Source organism: Salmo salar, chromosome ssa08, assembly GCF_905237065.1.
Source record: "Salmo salar chromosome ssa08, Ssal_v3.1, whole genome shotgun sequence".
NCBI lineage: Eukaryota > Metazoa > Chordata > Actinopteri > Salmoniformes > Salmonidae > Salmo > Salmo salar.
This window is the reverse complement of record NC_059449.1, coordinates 24,329,739-24,345,865: the sequence shown is the minus strand read 5'-3', so window position 1 is coordinate 24,345,865 and position 16,127 is coordinate 24,329,739. Positions and strand designations below refer to the sequence as shown.

The following is a 16,127-nucleotide window of genomic DNA, read 5'->3' as shown; positions in this document are numbered from 1 at the left end:
TCTGTGACATCTCGAGCCATCTCGATGCGCTGAACCTGCAGCTTCAGGGGCGGGGGCGCATCATCACAGACATGTACGCTGCAGTGAGGGCCTTTAAAACTAAACTGTGCCTGTGGGAGAATCAGATGCTGCAAGGAAACCCTTGCCATTTTCCCTGCTGCCAAACCATAAAAGCGCAGATCTCTACCGCCGTGTTCCCATGCGCACAGTTTGCTGAAAAACTCAGTGTTCTCTCCGCTGAGTTTAGCCGGCGATTTGCCGACTTCGATGTCCAGAAATGTAGGTTTGAACTGCTTAGTAATCCTTTCGCAGTTGATGTGGAAAATGCACCAACCAACATCCAAATGGAGCTGATTGAACTCCAGTGCAACGACACGCTGAAGTCAAAGTATGATGCTGTGGGCGCCGCACAGTTTCCACGGTTCATCCCTGACACAATGCCTCAGCTCCGCACCCAAGCTGCTCAGATGCTCTCCATGTTCGGCAGCACTTATCTATGCGAGTGTAACGGCTGTCTTCTGTAAAAATGGACCAAGGCGCAGCAGGTATGTGAATACTCATCTTTAGTTAAAATAAAGGAGTAGAGCATCCACTTAACAATTCAAACAATATATCAGACAGGAACAGTTTTGCAGGCACACAACACGCAGTGCAAAAACAACTACCCACAAAACCAAGTGACAAACATACTCCTACATATATGACTCCCAATCAGGAACAACGATCCCCAGCTGTTCCTGATCAGGAGTCACAAGACCAACACAGAACAATCACACACACAAGACTGCCACGTCCTGACCCCAAAACTACAACAACAGCTCCATCTGCTGGTCAGGACGTGACAGTACCCCCCCCTCAAGGTGCAGACCCCGGAATGCACCTAACAACGAAAAAACACCAACAAACAAAATCCCCAACAAAACCCATAAACAATAACCCCTAAACGATAAGGGAGGGAAGGGAGGGTGGCTGCCGTCAACGACGGCACTGTGCTACACCCTCCCTCCCCAACCCACCTATCCTGGAGGTGGCTCCGGTGCAGGACGTGGACCCTGCTCCACCCTCGGCGTCGCCCACTTCGGTGGAGCCGATAGCTGCGCCAGGCAGACGGACCCCTCGAGCCGGGCCGGAGGACAGGAGGGCCCCTCGGGCTGGGCCGGGGGACAGGAGGGCCCCTCGGGCTGGGCCGGGGGGCAGGAGGGCCCCTCGGGCTGGGCCGGGGGGCAGGAGGGCCCCTCGGGCTGGGCCGGGGGGCAGGAGGGCCCCTCGGGCTGGGCCGGGGAGCAGGAGGGCCCCTCGGGCTGGGCCGGGGAGCAGGAGGGCCCCTCGGGCTGGGCCGGAGAGCAGGAGGGCCCCTCGGGCTGGGCCGGGGGGCATGCGGGCCACTCGGGCTGGGCCGGAAGGCATGCGGGCCACTCGGGCTGGGTCGGAAGGCATGCGGGCCACTCGGGCTGGGCCGGAAGGCATGCGGGCCACTCGGGCTGGGCCGGAAGGCATGCGGGCCACTCGGGCTGGGCCGGAGGGCAGGAGGACCACTCGGGCTGGACCGGAGGGCAGGAGGACCACTCGGGCTGGACCGGAGGGCAGGAGGACCACTCGGGCTGGACCGGAGGGCAGGAGGACCACTCGGGCTGATCCTGACAGGCCGGGCACCCTGGCAGATCAGGGCAGGCGGGCACCTCTGGCAGAACCGGGCAGTCTGGCCACTCTGGCAGAACAGGGCAGTCCGCCACTCTGGCAGAACAGGGCAGTCCGGCCACTCTGGCAGAACAGGGCAGTCCGCCACTCTGGCAGAACAGGGCAGTCCGCCATCTCAGAGGGCAGTCCGCCTGGCAGAACAGTCCGGCCACTCTGGCAGAACAGGGCAGTCCGGCCACTCCGGCAGAACAGGGCAGTCCGGCCCTCCGGCAGAACAGGGCAGTCCGCCACTCCGCAAACAGGGCAGTCCGCCACTCCGGCAGCGCGTCCGGCCACTCCGGCAGTTCAGGGCAGTCCGGCCACTCCGGCAGTTCAGGGCAGTCCGGCCACTCCGGCAGTTCAGGGCAGTCCGGCCACTCCGGCAGTTCAGGGCAGTCCGGCCACTCCGGCAGTTCAGCGCAGTCCGGCCACTCCGGCAGTTCAGCGCAGTCCGGCCACTCCGGCAGTTCAGCGCAGTCCGGCCACTCCGGCAGTTCAGCGCAGTCCGGCCACTCCGGCAGTTCAGCGCAGTCCGGCCACTCCGGCAGTTCAGCGCAGTCCGGCCACTCCGGCGACTGTTGACTGGCGGGCAGCTCCGACGACTGTTGACTGGCGGGCAGCTCCGACGACTGTTGACTGGCGGGCAGCTCCGACGACTGTTGACTGGCGGGCAGCTCCGACGACTGTTGACTGGCGGGCAGCTCCGACGACTGTTGACTGGCGGGCAGCTCCGACGACTGTTGACTGGCGGGCAGCTCCGACGACTGTTGACTGGCGGGCAACTCTGACGACTGTTGACTGGCGGGCAACTCTGGTGACTGTTGACTGGCGGGCAGCTCTGGTGACTGTTGACTGGCGGGCAGCTCTGATCACGACTGTTGACTCCTGATGCGTGGGGCAGGTATTGGACGTACCAGCCTGGAGACACGCACCTCCATGCTAGTGCGTCTGGCGGGAAACACCGGACCGAAAGGGCGCACTGGCGGTCTTGAGCGCAGGGTTGGCATCACCCGTTCCGGCTCGATGCCTACTTCGCCCTGACACATGCGGGGCGCTGGTACCTTGCCTACCGGCCTGAAAATCCCAGGCCTCACCACAGCCCCAACCCCAAAGCACGGGACCTGTCCAGTCTGCCCTACAAGGGTACGGGGAGCTGGCCTGGGGCTGTAATCTCGCCCCGCCAAATAGCCCTTGTGCCCCCCCCTAAAAAATTATTGGGGCTGCCTCCAACATTCCTCCCTCACTTGCCTCTCTCCTCTTCTCCGCTGCATGGTCCTTTGGTGGTGGGTAGTTCTGTAACGGCTGTCTTCTGTAAAAATGGACCAAGGCGCAGCAGGTATGTGAATACTCATCTTTAGTTAAAATAAAGGAGTAGAGCATCCACTTAACAATTCAAACAATATATCAGACAGGAACAGTTTTGCAGGCACACAACACGCAGTGCAACAACAACTACCCACAAAACCAAGTGACAAACATACTCCTACATATATGACTCCCAATCAGGAACAACGATCCCCAGCTGTTCCTGATCAGGAGTCACAAGACCAACACAGAACAATCACACACACAAGACTGCCACGTCCTGACCCCAAAACTACAACAACAGCTCCATCTGCTGGTCAGGACGTGACAGCGAGCAACTTTTCTCCTCGATGAAGATGACCAAAACAACTCACAGGAGACGTCTGACTGATGAACACCTTCGCTCGATACTGAGGATTTCTTCAGCTCAGAGCCTGAGCCCAGACATTGATGAACTAGCATCCAAGAAGAGATGCCAGGTATCTGGCTTGGGCACATCAGATTAGATCAGTGTGCAATAATTAACGTTTTCTTTGTGCACTTTTTCTTGCTACAAGGCATGGGCTTGAATGGTTGATTGATTTATTATCATTTTATTTGTAAAATTATTAGCCAGTGGAAAAAGTTTATTTTGGTATTTAAATCAGAAGGCTGCAAATAGAAAAGAGGCATACGATTTTTATTTAAATTTTATTTATTTAATAAATGAATGCCATTGATGTGTTTTTTCATTTGAAATTCGATTTTGCATGTCTCCACTATTAAATTATATATTGTATGGTAATAAGCGATGCTTGTTCCATATTCAATGTTAAAGCAAAACTTGTTTGGGTCCATATTAAAAGGTTCATTTGTTCAATGTTGGCCCGCAACTTTGTTCAGGTTTTACATTTTGGCCCACTGGGTATTTGAGTTTGACACCCCTGAGCTAAACTGAGTGAGCTTAACTGTGAATGGTCCTGGCTCACAAAAAACAGTGTCAAGGGAAGCCAGTTTGGATTTGGCTTCACTCCTATCAAATCCCATTGAGAGCATATTTCATTGACAGAAGAACTTTAATTGTTGCACCTCGTTGTGGCTTGCTTGCCAGCTAGGTAAATCTTGCCCTTTCCTAAATTAGCCATGGATGGAGATAGGGATTTGGACTTGTGGTTTTACTTAAATCTCCGTAATGGCTAATGATTATAACGGCGATTCTGATCCAACCATTCATTCATTAAAGTGGGTACTGTGTGACAGAGTGATAGACTGTTTTGTCAACATGAAAGACAGGAGGATGGCATTTGTGTTTCTTTACAAGTAGGGTGAGTCAACATTATCTTTCTACTTCCACACACACAGCCACATCATATTTAGCTTATGTTGATTGGACTAAATTATTTTTGGTTGAACTGGTGTTGGAACAGTGGAAGCAGCTCCTGTTTTCTTTGTGACTTGCTGTAACTCTCTGTGGTTCTAAATCAATAGTTGTTCAGTGGTCAGAAAATGTCAGAAACATTACCTTGACCATGCTGTAGGTCATGTACCTGTTTGTTACATGCAATATGCTTTGTGGACTTCACTGGACAGAGGTTTCTATCCGGTTTTGTGATAAAACAAAGGTGTGGTTGAATTTTTTCTGCCACAGTGTCTTATTGTCTCAGCCTTTAGTCCTATATATCACTGTGTCTTATTGTCTAGGCCTTTAGTCCTATATATCACTGTGTCTTATTGTCTAGGCCTTTAGTCCTATATATCACAGTGTCTTATTGTCTAGGCCTTTAGTCCTATATATCACTGTTTCTTATTGTCTCAGGCTTTAGTCCTATATATCACAGTGTCTTATTGTCTCAGCCTTTAGTCCTATATATCACTGTGTCTTATTGTCTCAGGCTTTAGTCCTATATATCACTGTGTCTTATTGTCTAGACCTTTAGTCCTATATATCACTGTGTCTTAATGTGTAGGCGTTTAGTCCTATATATCACAGTGTCTTATTGTCTCAGCCTTTAGTCCTATATATCACGGTGTCTTATTGTCTAGGCCTTTAGTCCTGTATATCACTGTGTCTTATTGTCTCAGCCTTTAGTCCTATATATCACAGTGTCTTATTGTCTAGGCCTTTAGTCCTATATATCACAGTGTCTTATTGTCTCAGCTTTTAGTCCTATATATCACAGTGTCTTATTGTCTAGGCCTTTAGTCCTATATATCACTGTGTCTTATTGTCTCAGCCTTTAGTCCTATATATCACTGTGTCTTATTGTCTCAGCCTTTAGTCCTATATATCACAGTGTCTTATTGTCTAGACCTTTAGTCCTATATATCACTGTGTCAAGGCATATGAATTAACAGGTTATAGAGCACACAATGAAATGATCACAACACATGGGTTTTAATATGGCTGCCTCCCCCAGTGATTTTACCCACGCACCGCTACTGATTCAGAGTTGACCACATTTGACTCTCTGACTCCTCATATCTGATGAACAGTGATTTGTTGACACCGGAGGGAGAAGAGCATCCGGCAGCGTGTGCAACGATGTCCGAGAGGGAAAGAAAACTGTGTTTGTTGTTTGTAGTAACATCTTTGTTGTTGTAACATCCCAAACGGATGGTTTCACCGTTAAGGAATCTAGCTTTAAGAGAACTGTATATATTTACAATTAATCGCTTACCTCTTAGAACTGGTGTCTTGAGTCATTTTAGAGGCAGTGGTCCCCTCCTCTCTCTCCCCAGAGAGACTCATTTTAGAGGCAGTGGTCTCCTCCTCTCTCTCCCCAGAGAGACTCGTTTTAGAGGCAGTGGCCTCCTCCTCTCTCTCCCCAGAGAGTCTTTGGTGAGAGAGACTCATTTTAGAGGCAGTGGTCCCCTCCTCTCTCCCCAGAGAGATCTTTTAGAGGCAGTGGTCTCCTCCTCTCTCTCCCCAGAGAGACTCATTTTAGATGTAAGTCACAGCTCACTCAGCTACAATAAGAAATAACAGAACAGTCAATATTTCTGAACATTGAAGAACCAATAACAATGACAACACTTTTACGGTCTGTGGTCAGAGTTTAAACAGAGACTTCATCTTGCATTTAAACATTTACAGTCCAATCTGTTATTACTTTGACCTGGATCTCCATTAGCTAGTCTCCCTTGTTGGATCCCCTGACTCCATAACAACAGCTGTCTACAAGGGCTCCACACACAACTAAAATACATTATAGACATCTACTTTACATTGAAAGATGGTAGTAGACATTATAATGTGCAATCAATCGCCTATAACAACTCTATACCTCATAGCCTATAACATCAAATATTAATTAGGCTAATCAATATAAATCAACATAAAAGCCTACAATTATTATTCTTGAAAGTTGAAATCAGTATTGTAATAACTTTACAATTCTGCGGAAGTTTAACCCCCTAAATCACCTCTCTCTACAATAGTCTAAGTTCTGGTTTAGTAGTAGCCTACAAGGTGACACGCATTGCTTTGTTATGCAAGAAAATGTCCAAAAATGGACACATTGGTTTGTCTGGCAAGTCCGTTTGATTGTGCAATAATAATAATAAATCAGAGCTGGACCGACTTTTGGAAACCCTGATTTAGTCACCATTTACATCGTTTATGTAACAATTGTTGCATGTCACTTTTACTTGACCGACTTGACGAGACGGACTAGTTTCTTTAGCGACAGATTTACAAAATTCCGACGCACGTCTTCTTTCAGGAATTGAAACAACGCAAAGTGTCGACTGTGTTGGGGATCATCGGATAGAAAATCACGATAATGTGCAATCAATCACCTATAACAACAACTCACTACCTCATAGCCTATAACATCACATATTAATTAGGCTAATCAATATAAATCAACATAAAAGCCTAAAATGATTATTCTTGAAAGTTGAAATCAGTATTGTAATAACTTTACAATTCTGCGGATGTTTAACCTCCTAAATCACCTCTCTCTACAATAGTCTAAGTTCTCAAACACTTTTCTATAATAAATTGTAAAAGGCTACAAACCTCAAACATGTTTCTTCGACCGTTATTTCTCTACTTCCTTATAAAATGTTGGCTACTTCCCATTTCAACACAGTGGTCGGGTTCAACACGTATAGGTTTATATTATATGTTCATATTTATGTAACATTAAGTCCCCAAACCCGGACGACGCTGGGCCAAATTGTGCGCTGCCCTATGGGTCTCCTGATCACGGACGGTTACAGCCCGCGATCGAACCCGGGTATGTATTGATGCAGTGTCTTAGACCGCTGCGCTACTCGGGAGCTTAAGTTAAAATAGCTGACAGATATTTATTCCTAACCCTTTAAGAGAATACAGCCTACACACCATCATTTCTTGTTCTGGTTTAGTAGTAGCCTACAAGGTGACACGCATTGCTTTGTTATGCAAGAAAATGTCCAAAAATTGAACAATTGGTTTGTCTGGCAAGTCCGTTTGATTGTGCATGAGCTGGGGTGTACTACCTAGTGCACACCGTACCAAACCGTTGCAAAACGTTTTGGAACGACAACGAGTTTCAAATTCAGGTAATTCAGAGCCAGACCGACTTTTGGAAACCCTGATTTAGTCAACATTTACATCGTTTATGTAACAATTGTTGCATGTCACTTTTACTTGACCGACTTGACGAGACTGACTAGTTTCTTTAGCGACAGATTTACAAAATTCCGACGCACGTCGTCTTTCAGGAATTGAAACAACGCAAAGTGTCGACTGTGTTGGGGATCATCGGATAGCAAATCACGATAATGTGCAATCAATCACCTATAACAACAACTCTATACCTCATAGCCTATAACATCACATCATATTAATTAGGCTAATCAATATAAATCAACATAAAAGCCTACAATTATTATTCTTGAAAGTTGAAATCAGTATTGTAATAACTTTACAATTCTGCGGATGTTTAACCCCCTAAATCACCTCTCTCTACAATAGTCTAACTTCTCAAACACTTTTCTATATTAAATTGTAAAAGGCTACAAACCTCAAACATGTTTCTTCGGCCGTTATTTCTCTACTTCCTTATAAAATGTTGGCTACTTCCCATTTCAACACAGTCGACGCGTTCAACACGTATAGGTTTTTTTTATATTATATGTTGATATTGATGTCATATAAAGTCTTCATACACTTCATGCAGGTGTTCAGCCCATAAATTCATATTGTATCTGGTAAAAGTGGATTTGTATTAATGTGATGTAATTGAGTGATGTTTTGCAGTGCTACCAGCAGAGGGCAGTGGGACAACAACCAGGTTCGGCAGAAGGACGCTGGACGGGTCATATCTGTGTTTATATGGTAACATGATAGGATGGGGAACCAATGATAGACAATGATTCTGCAGAACCCAAAACAGACTGATTATAATGTATAGTATATGATGTTACATTGAACTAATCACATTTATTAAAGACCAACTCACAGAGACACATAAATACATTCATGCCTTTTAATTGTATTTATTGAAAATGTATTTGACAGGGATACTGCACATCAATCAACATTTCTGTAAATGTGACAGATTTAGCCAGCTAGCTAGTTTTCAACTGTAGTCCCTGGGCTGGTAGATAAACATTTTAATAAAAACTAAATAAATGTTTTTGCACTAACAACAACTGATTCTACTAATCAAAGGCTTGATGATAATTAGTTAATTAGTTTAATCTAAGGTGTTCGTTCTCGGGTAAAAACTAAAACATGCAGCCCTTTGGGGTCCCAGAGGAGAGGTTTGGAATAAACTGACCTACAATGTTACACAAATTAACTCATGATTTATTAATTATCTCACCAATTCACACACACACACACACACACACACCCACGACACACACACACACACACACACACACACACGAGGCCGGGACACACACACGAGCATGTACACAGACACACAGAAAGAGACACAGACACACAGAGATTAAAACACTACATATTAATAAACACAATATTTCACTTTTACTAAAAATATCATTAAGGTCTATATTTTCATAGTGACTATGTACATGGTTGGGGCCACTTCCATTAGAATTCGTCAATTCAGAAAGTAAGTCAAATTCCAAATCTAATTTGTCTTAATTGAAAAGCATTGAGGATAAATGGAATTAGAATTTCAGTCTACTTCCTGAATTGAGTGGAATTTAAATGGAATTGACCCCAACCCTGACTATGTATTGGTTTACCAACCTTTCTCAATATATTTTTCACTGATGAATTCTCACACCTAGGGGCCATTTACATCAAATGTTATTGGTCCATTCACATATTGAGCAGATGTTATTGGTCCATTCACATGTTTAACAGATGTTATTGGTCCATACACATATTTAACAGATGTTATTGGTCCATACACACATTGAGCAGATGTTATTGGTCCATACACACATTGAGCAGATGTTATTGTGGGTGTAGCGAAATTCTTGTGTTCCTAGCTCCTACAGTGCAGTAGTATCTAACAGTACACAATAACACACAATAACACACAACAATACACAATAATAAAAAACAATACACAATAATACAAAACAATACACAATAATGGACAATAATACACACATCTAAAGTAGAAGAATATGTGAAGACACACACACACACAAAGCACACGCGCAGACAGACACACAGACGCACACACACTCTCCTTCCCGCTAACTTTAGACCAGGCATCCTTACAGTTTCTAGTGGTTGAAGTCTTGCTTTGCAAGAAGACAAAAGTAGACTAGTAGTAGCCTGGTGCAGATGGGGAATATATGACGAGACTCTTATTCAGAACTAAAGAACAGGTAGACCTGGCTAAATATAATAACAAGATGCAATCATTAGCTGTAAGTGAGAAGAGCGTTAATCGATGTATCTTTACATTCTATAATAACTAGAAATAGGCATATATTTCCTGTTATTTATTTCATTTCCATGATCATTGCAGAATAAATCCTATACTCGCCAAATATCCTATAGGCCTATAACAAGTTAGGATTGGCTACCATTCCTCCCATCTCTCATTTAATTGGATCCACTTCACAGTAGTAAACAGATAAGCTACGGTATTTCAAGCAGACTATTTTGCTCTGTGCGATAGAGCAAAATAGTCTGCTTGAAACACCGTAGTTATCATCTGACCCCAGTCTCTCTGAAGTGTAACTGATGAGTGCTGCTCCAAGACAGGTTAGTTAACATCTTAACCCAGTCTCTCTGCAGTGTAACTGACGAGTGCTGCTCCAAGACAGGTTAGTTAACATCTTAACCCAGTCTCTCTGAAGTGTAACTGACGAGTGCTGCTCCAAGACAGGTTAGTTAACATCTTAACCCAGTCTCTCTGAAGTGTAACTGACGAGTGCTGCTCCAAGACAGGTTAGTTAACATCTTAACCCAGTCTCTCTGCAGTGTAACTGACGAGTGCTGCTCCAAGACAGGTTAGTTAACATCTTAACCCAGTCTCTCTGAAGTATAACTGACGAGTGCTGCTCCAAGACAGGTTAGTTAACATCTTAACCCAGTCTCTCTGCAGTGTAACTGACGAGTGCTGCTCCAAGACAGGTTAGTTAACATCTTAACCCAGTCTCTCTGAAGTGTAACTGACGAGTGCTGCTCCAAGACAGGTTAGTTAACATCTTAACCCAGTCTCTCTGCAGTGTAACTGACGAGTGCTGCTCCAAGACAGGTTAGTTAACATCTTAACCCAGTCTCTCTGCAGTGTAACTGACGAGTGCTGCTCTAAGACAGGTTAGTTAACATCTTAACCCAGTCTCTCTGCAGTGTAACTGACGAGTGCTGCTCCAAGACAGGTTAGTTAACATCTTAACCCAGTCTCTCTGCAGTGTAACTGACGAGTGCTGCTCCAAGACAGGTTAGTTAACATCTTAACCCAGTCTCTCTGCAGTGTAACTGACGAGTGCTGCTCCAAGCCAGGTTAGTTAACATCTTAACCCAGTCTCTCTGAAGTGTAACTGACGAGTGCTGCGGCTCAAAATATACTGTTATACTATTATGTATCCACGTATTCTACAGATATACTACATATTCTATCCACATACTGTCTATAATGTCTCTACATCCCATTATATATATATATACTACATATTCTATCCACATACTGTCTATAATGTCTCCACATCCCATCATATATATATATATATATATATATATATATATACTGCATATTCTATCCACATACTGTCGATAATGTCTCTACATCCCATCATATATATATATATATATATATTTCCATTTCAATTCCAGCCTTATGAAAAAAAAAAGTTTTTATTCCCCTCAACTATACTCCATAATGGCTAAGCAAAAACTGGTTTTTTAGAAATTTTAGCAAATACATTTTTTTAAAGAACACGGAAATATCACATTTCCATAAGTATTCAGACCCTTTACTCGGTACTATGTTGAAGATCCTTTGCCAGCGATTACAGCCTCGAGTCTTCTTGGGCATGACGCTACAAGCTTGGCACACCTGTATTTGGGGAGTTTATCCCATTCTTCTCTGCAGATCCTGACAAGTTCTGTCAGGTTGGATGAGGGGCTGTTGCTGCACAGCTATTTTCAGGTCACGCCAGAGATGGTTGATATGGTTCAAGTCCGGGCTCGTTGGGTAACTGCGAATGTGTCTGTGGAAACTGGCTCTGAGAATGGTTGTGTTGATATTCAGTCTCTCTCATGAACCTCTAACAGGAAAGCTGCTGATAGACTGAGGTGGTTGTGTTGATATTCAGTCTCTCTCATGAACCTCTAACAGGAAAGCTGCTGATAGACTGAGGTGGTTGTGTTGATATTCAGTCTCTCTCATGAACCTCTAACAGGAAAGCTGCTGATAGACTGAGGTGGTTGTATTGATATTCAGTCTCTCTCATGAACCTCTAACAGGAAAGCTGCTGATAGACTGAGGTGGTTGTGTTGATATTCAGTCTCTCTCATGAACCTCTAACAGGAAAGCTGCTGATAGACTGAGGTGGTTGTGTTGATATTCAGTCTCTCTCATGAACCTCTAACAGGAAAGCTGCTTAGACTAGGTGGTTTTTGATATTCAGTCTCTCCACATTCTGTTATATTACAGCTTTATTCATCATATCTTTACTGTAATATATCTAGTGTAGTCAGCTCTGTTAAGGTGAGGTGCTGTAAATGTAGTGTAGTCAGTCTGTTAAGGTGTTGTAAATGTAGTGTAGTCAGTCTGTTAAGGTGAGGTGCTGTAAATGTAGTGTAGTCAGTCTGTTAAGGTGAGATGCTGTAAATGTAGTCAGTCTGTTACTTGTGTGTGTGTGTTTTGTTGTTGTGTTGTGTGTGTGTGTTAGTGAGAGAGACAGATCCCTTGTCAATAATCTATAAGGTCCTATGTTACCACACAGTGTATAGAGTACGTACCCTCAAATGACACCCTTTTCCCTATATAGTGCACTACCTTTACAGTATATCACTGATACCTCTCTACCTTCCTCACTCCTCCCTCCCTCACTCTCTCCTCTCCTCCCCCTCTCCTCCCCTCCCCCTCTCTCCCTCCCTCACTCTTTCCTCCCTCCACCTCTCCCTCTCTCTCTCTCCTCCCTCACTCTCTCCTCCCCTCCCCCTCCACCCTCACTCTCTCCTCCCTCCACCTCATGTCTCAACACAGGTAGTCCATGTTTAAGGACCTAGAGGAAGAAATGGACCTTACGGGTAGAAGACTAAAACATCTGAGGTTTGTTACGTTCTTTTATAATTTAATGTAGAAAAGTGTTGTGGAGAAGTTAGGCTTTCATAGAGAGACAGATGATTTAAGGGAAACACACCTGAAGAATTGTAAAGTTAATACAATACTGATTTCAACTTTACAACATGAGAAGTTTAGTCTTATTTACATTGGTGTTGATTCATATTAATTAGCCTAATCAATATGATCCAATGTGATGTTATAGGCTACAGGGCTATGGGGGTATTATTGGTAAAGGCGACTGACAGCGCATTATCGTGATTATTATCCGCATGATGAAACTACGTTAGAAGACATGAATCGGAATTATGTAAAGCTGTCACTAAAGAAAACACTCTGTTTCAACAAGTCAGTCAAGTAAAGTGACGAGCAACAATGGTACATAGAAACTATTTAAAAGTAGGGCTAAATCAAAGATGAAAATCCTTTCTGGCGACACCGATCAGGAAAGTGGTCGTCCGTTTTGCTCACTGCTGTGCGCTCGATATAAGTTGGACGGCGCGCCGTTGCATAATGTTACCCACTGGTTCAATCGCTGTCGACACACCTTTCTTCTGAATACAAGCCCCAGTACAACCGGCGAGATAAACTGATCGCACCTCATGTGAACTCAAGCAGTGCTGAATGTATTTATAGCTGTCTTGTAGTTTATTCTTATCTTTTGTTGTTGTAATGATGGAATTGTTGTCCTCAAGACACCATTATAAATGAGACACTGGTCTCAATTTAGCTCCCCTGATTCAATTCAATTAAATAAAGAAATAAACAAACCATATATAATTAATTTACATACCATATGAAGCGGCAGCCGCGGAGATGAACAGCGCATGTGTGCTGAAAGTAGACTAATTCGAGAGGCGTAATTCACTTAAACAGCGTTTATTTTAATTAGACTTTAGGCTACTAACAACAAGAGGGATTTGTGTTGCATATAGAATATCATTGGTTTGTCTCTATGACATTCAGAGGCTGTGCTACAACCTTCTATAGGCGAGGAGACAAAAACATGGACTTTGCTTGGGATGTAATGTAGGATTCTGTCACTATCAATTGACTTTCATCATTTCAACTGGCTACTAAACAACATACTAACTCTAAATCAGTCAGGAACAATGACTTTCATCATTTCAACTGGCTACTAAACAACATACTAACTCTAAATCAGTCAGGAACAATGACTTTCATCATTTCAACTGGCTACTAAACAACATACTAACTCTAAATCAGTCAGGAACAATGACTTTCATCATTTCAACTGGTTACTAAACAACATACTAACTCTAAACCAGTCAGGAACAAGCCATTTAGCCTATATTATTATTATTATTATTATTATTATTATTATTATTATTTCAAGGCCATTTCAGAAATCAATTGTGAAGTATGTTTGACATTGTCACGAATCCCACCGAAGGTGGCTCCCCTGCCTGTTCGGGCGGCGCTCGGCGGTCGTCGTCGCCGGTCTACTAGCCGCCGCTGATCCCTTTTTCCTTCTGTTTGTTCGGTCTTATTGGTTGCACCTGTTCCCTGTTTTGTTTCTTGATTTTGTTTTTATTTAAGCCTGTTAGGCCCGCCCGGGTTTGTGCCGGATTATTTCACTGTTTTATTGTTGGATGTGCTGGCTGGCATCTAATTTCTCTTCGGACTGTTTTGCCCTGTGTTTTTGGGCTGGTCTACTTTTTACGCGCCCTTTGTTTTTGGCGTGACCGTTTAGTGCCGGATAAATAAAAGACGTTATACTTACCCTCTGATCTCTGCGACTCCAACCACCACTCCTAGGAATCCCTGACAGACATGCTAGAGGCTGGCAGGAGCGCTCAGCATTTCAACAACTCATCAACAACAGCACTTCAACATCATGCCTATACATTTCACATTTAGGCTGTATAAAATAAATATATGACTTAAATGCCTTATTAGGATATACAGTCATTCTACACAGCCTTTGAATTGACTTTTAGAAACACATTATTGTGAGTGTTTATCCAGGTCTCAAGCTGACAGTATTTTCTGTTTGTTCTGACGTTAAAGGAGCAGGCTATCCCGATACAGACATACAGACACAGACATCACCTTTTTTTCTATAAATGATTGTTTTATGTAGGATGCTACATTTTAGGCCAGTTGCAATTGTAAGTAGGTCTAATAAAAACAAATCCCACTTCTATGAGGCAATATGTTTTGTTATTGTGAAAGATGCTGTGAAGCCTCATAGCCGACCTCAGCCAGTTAAGTTATTTTATATGGGCCTCGGCTCGGAAGAAATAGACTCCAATTAAGCCCTCTTGTTGTTTATAAAGTCAAACTAAAATGAACATTATTGTTGAAATAATTTACTCGACTGGTGTAGGTTTTCTCCATTTGTTGCTGTGCAACACTTGCATAACAAGTGAGCTATATTTTCAGCACCAGGCGCTGTTCAACTCCTATTGATTGTGCTGCTATATTTTCAGCACCAGGCGCTGTTCACCTCCTATTGATTGTGCTGCTATATTTTCAGCACCAGGTGCTGTTCACCTCCTATTGATTGTGCTGCTATATTTTCAGCACCAGGCGCTGTTCACCTCCTATTGATTGTGCTGCTATATTTTCAGCACCAGGTGCTGTTCACCTCCTATTGATTGTGCTGCTATATTTTCAGCACCAGGCGCTGTTCACCTCCTATTGATTGTGCTGCTATATTTTCAGCACCAGGCGCTGTTCACCTCCTATTGATTGCGCTGCGGTTGCAGCTTTACGTTTCAGCACCACTAAATGGTCCGCTGCCTGATTTATTAATTGACCGTCTCCTGCATTCTCTCTCCTCATGAATGAAGTTAAAATGTAAGTTGTGCATTATTTAGGTAGAGTTACTTCCTTCTTGGGACATCGCATTTGGGAGTTTTTGCATCTTGGTCCGAGATTATTATAATAATTTTTCATTTAAAGAATATTCATATTTAATTTGGGGTCTTTGGGGGGCCAAATAATATTACTGGAGTGCCAGATTTAGCCCGCGGGCCGCCAGTTGGGGAACCCTGAGTTAGGCCATCGCAGAGAGAGGTGATTTAGGGGGTAAGACATCCGCAGAATTGTTAAGTTAATACAATACTGATTTCAACTTTCAAAAATGATCATTATAGGCTTCCTAACATTGATGCTGATTCATATTGACCAGCCTAGTCAATATGTATCAATGTTATATTATAGGCTACAGGGCTATGAGGTAGGGTATGGGGTTATATTATAGTCTACAGGGCTATGAGGTAGGGTATGGGGTTATATTATAGTCTACAGGGCTATGAGGTAGGGTATGGGGTTATATTATAGTCTACAGGGCTATGAGGTAGGGTATGGGGTTATATTATAGTCTACAGGGCTATGAGGTAGGGTATGGGGTTATATTATAGGCTACAGGGCTATGAGGTAGGGTATGGGGTTATATTATAGGCTACAGGGTTATGAGGTAGG

At 43.8% G+C, this 16,127-nt stretch overlaps 3 protein-coding genes across 4 annotated transcripts in view; 1 reads left to right on the top strand and 2 right to left on the bottom strand.

Moving 5' to 3' along the window:
• LOC123744235 (NACHT, LRR and PYD domains-containing protein 3) overlaps nt 1-5,790 on the bottom strand; it is a 53,246-nt gene extending 47,456 nt beyond the window's left edge. For both annotated transcript variants that reach the window (XM_045723047.1, XM_045723046.1), the window contains exon 1: nt 5,640-5,790. In XM_045723047.1, the coding sequence (XP_045579003.1) occupies nt 5,640-5,710 (71 nt within the window). In that variant the 5' untranslated portion in view covers nt 5,711-5,790. The remainder of the gene's footprint in view (nt 1-5,639) is intronic.
• LOC123744234 (NACHT, LRR and PYD domains-containing protein 12) overlaps nt 1-16,127 on the bottom strand; it is a 294,132-nt gene that overhangs the window by 18,338 nt on the left and 259,667 nt on the right. The window lies entirely within an intron of this gene.
• Nucleotides 12,585-16,127, top strand: part of LOC106597603 (uncharacterized) — a 35,766-nt gene continuing 32,223 nt past the window's right edge. Inside the window, exon 1 of the mRNA XM_045723033.1 lies at nt 12,585-12,665. The gene's annotated coding sequence lies outside the window, so the exon portion shown is untranslated. The remainder of the gene's footprint in view (nt 12,666-16,127) is intronic.